The sequence below is a fragment of the Cariama cristata genome, unplaced genomic scaffold, assembly GCF_000690535.1.
Source record: "Cariama cristata isolate BGI_N322 unplaced genomic scaffold, ASM69053v1 scaffold10117, whole genome shotgun sequence".
Classification (NCBI taxonomy): Eukaryota; Metazoa; Chordata; class Aves; order Cariamiformes; family Cariamidae; genus Cariama; species Cariama cristata.
The window spans coordinates 58,394-68,229 of record NW_009624948.1 but is presented as its reverse complement, the minus strand read 5'-3'; the positions used below and the strand labels follow the sequence as shown (position 1 = coordinate 68,229).

The window sequence follows — 9,836 nt, the reverse complement described above, 5'->3', positions numbered from 1 at the left end:
CACAGTCTGAGTTATACATTTTCTCACTGTTTCAGCTAAATTTAGAAATGGACAATATATTTTTTCAGATTTTGAAGATGTACATGTAAAATCATATGCTAGCTGGTTTATGTCTCATTGTATGTTACAATGAGCTGTTCATTTCAGAAATTTCAAAAGTTAATTTTTCTACAAGTAAGATTTTTTCTTTGTTATTCTTAAATAAGCAATGAGATAGAAATCACTGTATGTGCAAATAAACTTAAGAAGGGTAGTAACTGTCTTTCTTTAAGTTTACACTTATTTTGCATACTTTTCAATATTCTGTATATATGGAATATCAAGAATATGGAATATTTGTTCCATTTATATACGGTGAGTTTAGTTTCTGAACATCACATATGCCAAAGAATGAATTTGACATCATTTCAGATGTGAAGCCAAATTCAGGTTCTGCAGCTCTGAGGTTCACAATCAGTCATCTAATGATGGTAATTAATTCACGTATCATCCTTGCTTTGATTTAATATAATTTCGTTTTACAAAAAGAAAAATAATCTTCTGTGAGGTAGTTAGCCACATGCTGTTTGAGTTATGCTCCACATGAATAAAGTTGTGATTGTTTTTCCTTTTTTTTTCCTCCTTCCTCCAAAGACACCACTATGGCTGCTACCGTGAACTTGGAGCTTGATCCCATTTTTCTGAAAGCCCTGGGCTTCTTGCATTCTAAGAGTAAGGACTCTGCTGAAAAGCTGAAAGCACTTCTTGATGAGTCTTTGGCCAGAGGAACTGACTCAAGCTATCGTCCATCTCAGAAGGTATTGGTATTAGAGAGCATGGGTCAGCTTTGTATGCCTTTTTTAAGCTCCTGCTATTCCTAGTTCCTTTTATAGCTGAAAAGTTAATCGGATCAGAAATTGAGGAAAAAGAAAAAGTAATTATGGAATGTTCATATTCATCATTCTCCTCCTATGCAACATAATGTGATTAATTGAAGTTCATGGAAAAAATCTCTCTACCTTGTTGGTGTAGCAAGACCTGTAAAAGAGATATTCAACACTACATTGCAAGCGTCATGACTTCGTAGGAGTACTTTTTGTATTCGCTTTTATATTGGTTTGGCATTTTTCTTTATAAGCTATAGTAGACGCTATCTAAGATGAACCCAAAATTATGTATTTCTCCAGTTACAATCAGAGCTAAAAGGTCTTTAAAATGCAGATTATTTTTGTCACAGATAAATATGAAACAAAACAAGCTATTTACTGATAAAACTGGATTTCTTTTCTTGAAATTCTGTTGATGAAGTCATATGAGAATGAAAACCACCAAATGGTTCAAAGCAGAAATGATTCACAGGCTGAAACCATTGCCGTCCAATGGACAAACATTATCTTTCATCTACTGAAAATCACTAAACAGCTGCTAGAGAGAATCTTTGAGTCTGAGATTAGTGTATGGAAATAACCAAGTGGGGACATCCTCATATTGCTATGTATTGCCGTATGGATAATGAGGTAGTGTTCTACCCTAGGATGCCTAGAAGTCAGCCTAGTATGTTCTAATGATGGTCTATATGCTGGGACATTAGTAGTATTTAATTTCTACGTGTACGTGGTTCCGAATAACTAAAAGACACTATTACTGCTACAGAATACATCATGCTTGTACTGTGTGGTCTAACTCTTTTCTATTCAAATTGTTAACTCCCTGAAACCTAAACTGTAGTTCCCTCTAACACAGGTCTCAAAGCTCTCAGGTGCCCTCTATGTCAGAGCTCAGAGAAGCATTGGTTTGTGGTGTAAAGAAGAAGCAGGGAGCCAAATAATAGTGCAAAGAGGCTTTGGAAGCCAATTCTAATAACAGCTTGGCCTGTAGTCACCTGCCCTCAGGTGAGACTGAGGCTCAGGCCAGAGGAAGAAATCTTTTGTTCTCCTCTTTTCAGTCTGTCTCCAGTATCAGCTGGACTGCAAATCTCGGAAATGGAAAAAAGTACAAGAATTCCTTTCCTTGCGTTCTCAGGCTGCAGGATTAATTTGTGGTTGACGGTGAAATCCAAGAGCAGAGTAAGACGCACAGGATTACCACAGTTGGGCAGATGAGGAAATCCATTTCTGACTCTGGATGCAACAGGAAGTCAGCAAACTTGCAGGGGGCTGAAGCTCAGGACCAGTCCCAGTATACAGCAGTGAATTACTCCCTTCTTATCAAGCTGTGGGTGTACCTTGCTCGTGCTCATTGGTGTGATTAATCACTCATTTACAGACTTGCTTGCTTATTACCCATTGCTGATACTAATGCATCATTAATAAGAACTATTGATTTCTGTTGAGATCTAAATTTATTAATCTGATAGGTGAATATGGACTGAGATTAAGTGGAGGTCAATATTTTTCTCCATGAGGGAATGAAGTATTGATGTCTGGTAACATCAGATGTCAACTTGTGTTTTCAGTTTATATTGAGTTTTGTCCTCAGAACTATCTGAAAATTTGTGTTCATTTTCTCTTTGAATTTTAAAAGCAGGGAAGTTTTCCTTTTTAATTAATGTTCCAAAGAGGATCTGTCTTTGGAAAAGGAGCACCTTTTCCTCTGGAAGGTGAGTGATAAAGGGAGGTTTTAATAATTGACTGCAGCTTAAACACACTAATTTGTCGATGTGATATGAAAATATTTAAGAAATGTTTAAAAAAAAATAAAACCCTGTATATGTAGATGTTCAATGTTGTATGACATGTTTGCCTATCCTGTTACCTAACTAATTGCAAACTGGGAGGTCTCGTGTAGGGTTTGCCTTTAATTTTTGTTTCTGTTTTTAGGAAGTAGAGCAACCAAAAGTATCTGTTACCAAACCTATTTCCAGTAAGCAAGAGCCTAAAGCTTCTTCTAGTTTGCCTTCTGGCAACAACAATGGGAAGCCCACTGCGTCAGAAAAGGTGAAAAAAGAAACAGAAAAAAGATCTGCTGATAAAGTAAGTAATTTTTGTTCTCTAACGAAATAACTTGGTTAATGAACTTGAAGATGGTTTAGACAAAAGCTCTTTTTAACCTGCGTAAGTCAACTCATCTAGTTGTACATAGCCTATGAGCTGCATTATCCAGTCATGTTGCCATTTAGGCAATCCAACAAAAGTCTTACTATGATTATTGTGTGAATATTTTGCCTGCCCACTGCAGGGGGGTTGGACTAGATGACCTTTAAAGGTCCCTTGCAACCCAAACAATTCTGTGATTCCATCTTAAATATCCTGATAATAAGAGGTTACTAAAATGTAGCAAGCTGAAGTGTGGGATTCCCCTAAGCTTTTTCAAGGATTTCGAGGTGAAGTACAAAAAGTGGACTTGAGCTTCTAGCTCATAAATACTTTGAAGAAAATATGTATCTAAGGAAAATGTGTGTATGCTGTGTAAAGTACACCACCTTATTCTGCTAACCTAATTGTTCCAGTCATTTTCTCATTTTAATAATATCCATTAGCTTTTTGCATTTTCACATTCTGTGTATGTGTGTGTGGTAGATTAAAGGAGATACCACTGAAGGAGCTGATGCCCCGAAGAAGCCCAGACTAGAGAAGCAAGAGGCTCGTTCCTCTCCTATTACAGTTCAGACGAGCAAGGATTTGTCCATGCCTGATTTATCTAGCTTTGAGGAAACCAGTGCTGATGACTTTGCTATGGAAATGGGATTAGCCTGTGTTGTTTGCAGGTAAGTCAACATTGCTTTGTTGCAATTGTGTAGTTACCTTTTTGGTTTTTTAATTGTGTACTATTGAGTTAATGCTTCCTGTAGTTTTTATGCTGGAAATCACTTCAGCACATATCCAAAGCATCCTTCATGAGTAAGAATGGTTTCTTGAAAATGGGATCTTTAATGAGAAAGCCAACTTTTCTTCTTCAGGAAAGGGCAAGTGAAAAATAATAAAACTAGACATAATACAAAGCCTATCATGACAAATACTGAGTTTTAGTTATTGGAAAACAAGTTAAAATATTAATGGCTAATGGTAAGCATATTAAAAAAATCAGTTCTCCTCTGAAAACATTTCTGAAAACATTTTTAAGTGGCATTATTAAGAGATCTGTATGTGTTGCTCCTCTTTTCATAATCATTTGACGTTAGTTTACACATAGCCATGTTTTTTCAGTTAACAGTGTAAAGATATCTTGCAGTCAAGACAGGTTCTCTCTTCTTTTCAGTAAGGGCTCTAAAATTGGATCTTAGTAACAATCTGCTAACAATACATTTAGTGTTAACAGAAGTATAAAATATTTTGAATATCCACCCTAGGATCAAATTGCTCAAATCAGGATTTGGTTTCACAGTTGATTTATATCCTTGTAAGTCTCCCCTGCTGCCAAAAGGAACAGTTGTACCTCTTTCCCTGTCCTGTTCAGGGAGTGTATTGCCCACACAGGTTTGTGATCAGCTGAATCATCTTCTGGATCAGCTCTCCACTTGGCTTTTTCAGTAGGTTTAGGTTTCAGTCAGCTTAGTGAGTGTAAATGCTTATGCTGGTACATGTGTGGATGCAGGAGTGTAGAGCCAGGACAGAGAGGAAGGTGGGACTGGCCTTCTGGTAGCAGTATGTGTTTTAGCTCAGCTTAAGTCAGTAGGTAAACTCTGCTTTATAGCTTTGTTCTTCAGTCATTTCCGTGGTCGTTCCTGTTGTGCAGATAAGGAGGTGTGTCCAGTCCGTGGACGATAAATTCCCATTGTTACAGCTAATTATACTGTTCACCAATTGTGGACTGATGAGATTTCATGTCACATTATTCCCACGTTACCTCAAATGTTTAATTTCTTATTATAGACATTGAAAAAGCAAGAACAGTTAAAACATTTGAAGTATGAAATAAATATTTCAATTCTGCCTGCCTTTCTGCAAATTCCATTTTTGCTGTCTCCTAAAGGGGCAAAGTACCATTCAGCAGTATGTTAAAATGCTGCTAAAAACAGTATGGTATTAACTTATTTAGCAGGAGGGGATGAAGAAAAGTTTTCTTTAGACAGTCTTGAGCTGCTGTGGATTATTAATTCTGCATCTTCCCTGGCAAGGAAAACACGTTCAGGCATAATGAGAAATGCCTGCAAAGTAAAGAGAGGAAAGAAAGAAAATGCAACTACTGTGCCTAGCGTGGCCAAGACTGTTTTGAAAAGCATAGGCCAGGTATGTGGTTCATTAGCTGTTCCACGATCAATGTTTAACTTGGCTGCTGAAGGTGTTGCTTCTAGCTGATCGTGGTCACAAATTCATAGTGCTCTTGCAAAAGATGCATCTATCCTGGCTAACTAAAATAGCTCTCATTAAGCTGATGCCAGAGGGAGGGAGAAGCACAGCAGGGAAAGAAACAACCCATTAAAGAGGGGATGGCAACAGCCATCCAACACACAGGATTTGTTTTCATTTTGCATGAAACCTGCTGGAACTGTTACCATGTGGTTCTCGATCTCCAGCTCATGCTGGACAGGATGTTTTTCAGAGTACTTGTGCTCCAGACTTTCTGAATCCAACACATTGGTTAGATGGTATTCCACTATTTACTGCTCAGCTTTCAACATGTGGGCCCTTCTTGGGGTTGGCCATCTTGAGCCAAAATAATAATATCCCGGTACATATGAAACATAAAAGCACTGGATACTCTGTAAAATAACTCAAGTATGAATAGTATTTAGAAAATGACATCTTTTAGTAATCAATTATTCAGTCAATAGTGAATGAAAACATCATGTCTGATTGCAGAGTAGGTGGGGTTCATAGCCAAAGGGTTTATATTTATATTGCTTAAGAAGACAAGTTAACAAGAACCTGGCTGTGGGTTCACAAATGCAGAAGAGTGCATTTGAATATTAACTGTTCCTTTTTTATAGATTTAAAAACTAAAGTAGAGATATTAAATGTTTCTTCAAGATTTGCCAAGCGTCAAATGTATTTCATAGTGATAAGGAGTGTTAAATGCTGATGCCTGTGGTGTTTTTGTTCTTGTTCTTTCATACGAAGTTAGGCATAAGGAGAGAGGGAGTATTAAAATAACTTCACCCTCTCCAATACCTGCGGATCTTAAAAAACCAGTTTTATTGTTTTATTTACAGTTTTATTTACGAGTTATATTGCTCCTCAGTTATATGAAGAAGAAATAGTACATACAGTTTGCAGACGATAGTGATCTCTGTCTCTCAAAAAAAAAAAAAAAGAAAAACCCACCAAACAAAAAAAAGTCTTTAAAAAAGCCTGGTTTTGAAAGAACAACCTTGGGTTTTATGATTACTTTTTTGTTTGTTTTCTGAAGGTAAAAAATAGTTAGGTTTGTTTCTTGGTTATCATACATTTTAAAAATAACTCTAGTTTAGTTTGTTTCTGAAAATGAAGAATTCGTGTTTTTTTTAATCAGTCTGAGATTGTTCTTTGTAATTTTAAAATAGGGTGAGTCTCCTCCCTTGAAACATAGGATTGAAACATCACTGTTTAGTTCTGACACAGTTTATTTAGGAATAACAAATAAATAAAACGGCTTTTGAAATGTCCTGCATCTAAAATAATGGGCCCTGGAATTTCAGAAAGGCTTCTTCCTCTGTTTTTAAATAGCCCGTTTAAAAGAGAAATATGTCTTAGAAAATGTTCTAATACCCCTATGGACAATACCTTCGGACTTCATTTTCGTGTTATATAAAGAAATAAGGTATTACCTTTTCCCACCCATCTACAAATAGAGTTTCCATGGTTACCTGGGTACCTGCTCCTAGGGGATATAAGCAAAAGCAGCTTAGCAATTAAATAGCTTGATTTGTCATCTGAAAGAAGAAATCATTAGGAAAATAGTATTTGGCTAATTCATAGACATACTCCCAGTCATGTGTATATCACTAATTTGTCATTTATACAGCATGATTACTTTCACCAGAGGCCCATGCAAAATTAAGTCTCCTCACCAGCTTACATGTTTGCTTCAAGGCAGGACTGCACAGTTAATCCTTTCTATTCCATCTTTCCATGATTCTGGTATTATCTTGAATTCCAAGTGTCTTGTTTGTATAGTAGGGACCAAAGCATGGCTAATAAAACATCTTTAAAGTAGTGTACAGCTTGGATGTTGATGCTTTTAAATCCTGTAGCAGAAAGCACTCTTACAGGCTTGCCATTGAGAAGTTATTTGTTCTTGAACTGTATTGCTCTACAGCTTACAGCAAAATTATCCAAATGTAGACTAGGCCTTCATATGTTAATATATTGAGGAAGTCGTAATTGGTATACATTGAGGTATCCCTAAAATGCCCAGGTGTAACAAAGCAGGTGAGACTTAGATTTCTAATACAAAAAGCAAACAAGGAAGTCAAAAGTGTCATGTGCACATTTAATGATACAGAAGTTTTAGATTGTCTTGAAAGAAATTACCTTTAAAAATAAAAAAAATCTAAAGTATTTGTTAGGAAGAACTCATACGGGAAGAAAAGGAATACATTTCATTTGCCACAGGTAGAAAATATCTGTGAAAGCAAAAATATTTTTAGTGTTTTATCTTAAGCCTCGCAAAATTTACAACAAAAGATAATCCTTTAAGTGCTTTCCCCCATAATCTGTTCTTAACTATTTGCTCTGCAGGCAAATGACAGTTATTTCTGGGAATCAGCTAGTGGAGTGTCAGGAGTGCCATAATCTCTACCACCAGGATTGCCATAAACCTCAGGTGACAGACAAGGAAGTGAATGATCCTCGACTTGTATGGTATTGTGCCCGCTGTACCAGGCAGATGAAGAGAATGGTAGGAGTCAGTTTTTTGTCTCATATGAGCCGTATTTAAATACAGCAGGCTGTTTCTAATAATGTGAGAGTGTTTTATGGTTTGGAGAGATCTTTGGGAGTATGTTGGAGAACCATTTTTCTCAGCAGTGCTTCCCTTGCTTCAGCTGTGTTTTTTAATGTAGCATCTCAAAGAGTATTCTGTGACGTGATTCTTAAACAAAGCTTTTTAAAAATGAGAAGTTGAGTGAAGAAGAGTGAAATAGGATTATTTCCTACTTGTTAAGCAGCAGTAGGAAAATTTTTATTTAAGTATGTGTCTACCAAATATCCCTACAGTTTTAGTTTTCTTCTCAGCTTTGGACATGAATGGTTGTTTCCCTGTAAGACAAGACTGCAAATTTCAGTCAAGATGTTAAGTATTGAGTGTTCTCAGGCTCGACAATAAGCTGAGAGTAGCGCATTCCAGGGGAAAAAAAAAACAAAACACACTTTATTTTGATTGATCTGCATGTTAATTTCTTAACTAAACAGAGTGATTATTCCTGATCCCACAGGAGTCGCGCTCATCTCATTATGCGAAACAAACATCAGAGTAAGAAAGCATCTTTGGATGCACGAAACATTAACCATTAGTTTGCACAGCTGTAGTTCTGACACTTTTAAATCAAACCCTTTTATGCAGTAGAAAATGTGTTCTGTTTTGGAACTGTTCTATGATAACTTAGCAAATTGTTATCTGTTGAAATGGCTCTACTAAGAAACAAGAAAAGAAGGCAATGTAAGATCTTGGCCTAGGAGTTACCAGCACTGACTGAAATACATCATTATTCTGATGATCATCAGGCCTTTGAACTCAGAGGAGTGTTTGCTTGAGGTCAGTTACTGCACAGGATATAGCCATTGCAGCCATTCAACGTTTGCCTTCAATATGCCCTTTCTGTTTTTTGTTTCAGCGTATGTTCTACCATTTTACCTGCCACTTCTTAGCAGACTCTTGCAGGCTGCATCCCAGTACTGCTGGATTATGTCCCTCTTTTCCGCTAGTTCACCTGTCTCTGCTGTATTTCTGTGAAGGCCCAGTGCTTTCCTGTTCCCTAAATGTCAACACTGCCGTTCTTTCCACGCTGAAATAGCAAGTCCTATTCGGTATGCTTTTTGGCTGGGCTCTGTCCCCAGTACCATATTCAGCACTACCTCCAAATCTCCTATTACCTTATTTCTCAGGCACTGTTCAGCTTGAAATTGTAAAGGCTAGACTGCAATCTGATCATGCTCGTGCTTTTTGTTAACAGTCAAAACAGTCGACGTTATGGGGCACAGAACTAACTTGGGGTTTTTTTTCCTGCCATTTACGCAGGCTCAGAAGACACAAAAACCACCTCAAAAACCAGCTCCTGCAGTGGTTTCAGTTGCACCAGCTGTGAAGGATCCATTGGTCAAGAAGCCAGAAATTAAGTTAAAACCTGAGACCCCACCAACTTTTCTAGCATTCAAGAGAACAGAAGTCAAGGTAATGTAGTTTAAATTTTCCAGAGGAAGAGTTTACATTTCACTGCATAGATTATAATTTTTTTCAATTAGACCAATCTGTTCTCACAAGAACCATGAATGAAAATAGTCTGCTATACTATGTGTACCGAGTAATACCATAGCATAGTGGTTTTGCATTAACACTAGAGTGGGAAAAAAGAAACCCTCAATTCAACTCAAAGCATCCAGCTCTTGACAGTGTTTTTATGTTATAAGGGGGAGAACAGAATTTACAGAATTTTTTTTTAAATGATATTTTATACAAGTAGAAATCCTCATAAATGTGCTCTTGCAGCCCAGAAAGCTGATCGCATCCTGGGCTGCATCAAAAGCAGTGTGACCAGCAGGTCGAGGGAGGAGATTCTGCCCCTCCGCTCTGCTCTGGTGAGACCCCCCTGCAGTACTGCCTTCAGCTCTGGGGTCCTCAGCACAGGAAGGACATGGACCTGGTGGAGCGAGTCCAAAGGAGGCCACGAAGATGATCCGAGGGCTGGAGCGCCTCTCCTGTGAGGACAGGCTGAGAGAGTTGGGGTTGTTCGGTCTGGAGAAGGAAGGCTCCGGGGAGACCTTAGAGCCGCCTTCCAGTAT

The 9,836-nt window shown here is 37.7% G+C and overlaps 1 protein-coding gene across 1 annotated transcript in view; it reads left to right on the top strand.

Moving 5' to 3' along the window:
- The first annotated feature begins 637 nt into the window (after positions 1–637).
- Positions 638–9,836, top strand: part of INTS12 (integrator complex subunit 12) — an 11,526-nt gene continuing 2,327 nt past the window's right edge. Inside the window, exons 1-5 of the mRNA XM_009703402.1 lie at positions 638–797; positions 2,799–2,951; positions 3,498–3,685; positions 7,578–7,737; positions 9,076–9,228. Of these exons, the coding sequence (XP_009701704.1) occupies positions 642–797; positions 2,799–2,951; positions 3,498–3,685; positions 7,578–7,737; positions 9,076–9,228 (810 nt within the window). The 5' untranslated portion in view covers positions 638–641. The remainder of the gene's footprint in view (positions 798–2,798; positions 2,952–3,497; positions 3,686–7,577; positions 7,738–9,075; positions 9,229–9,836) is intronic.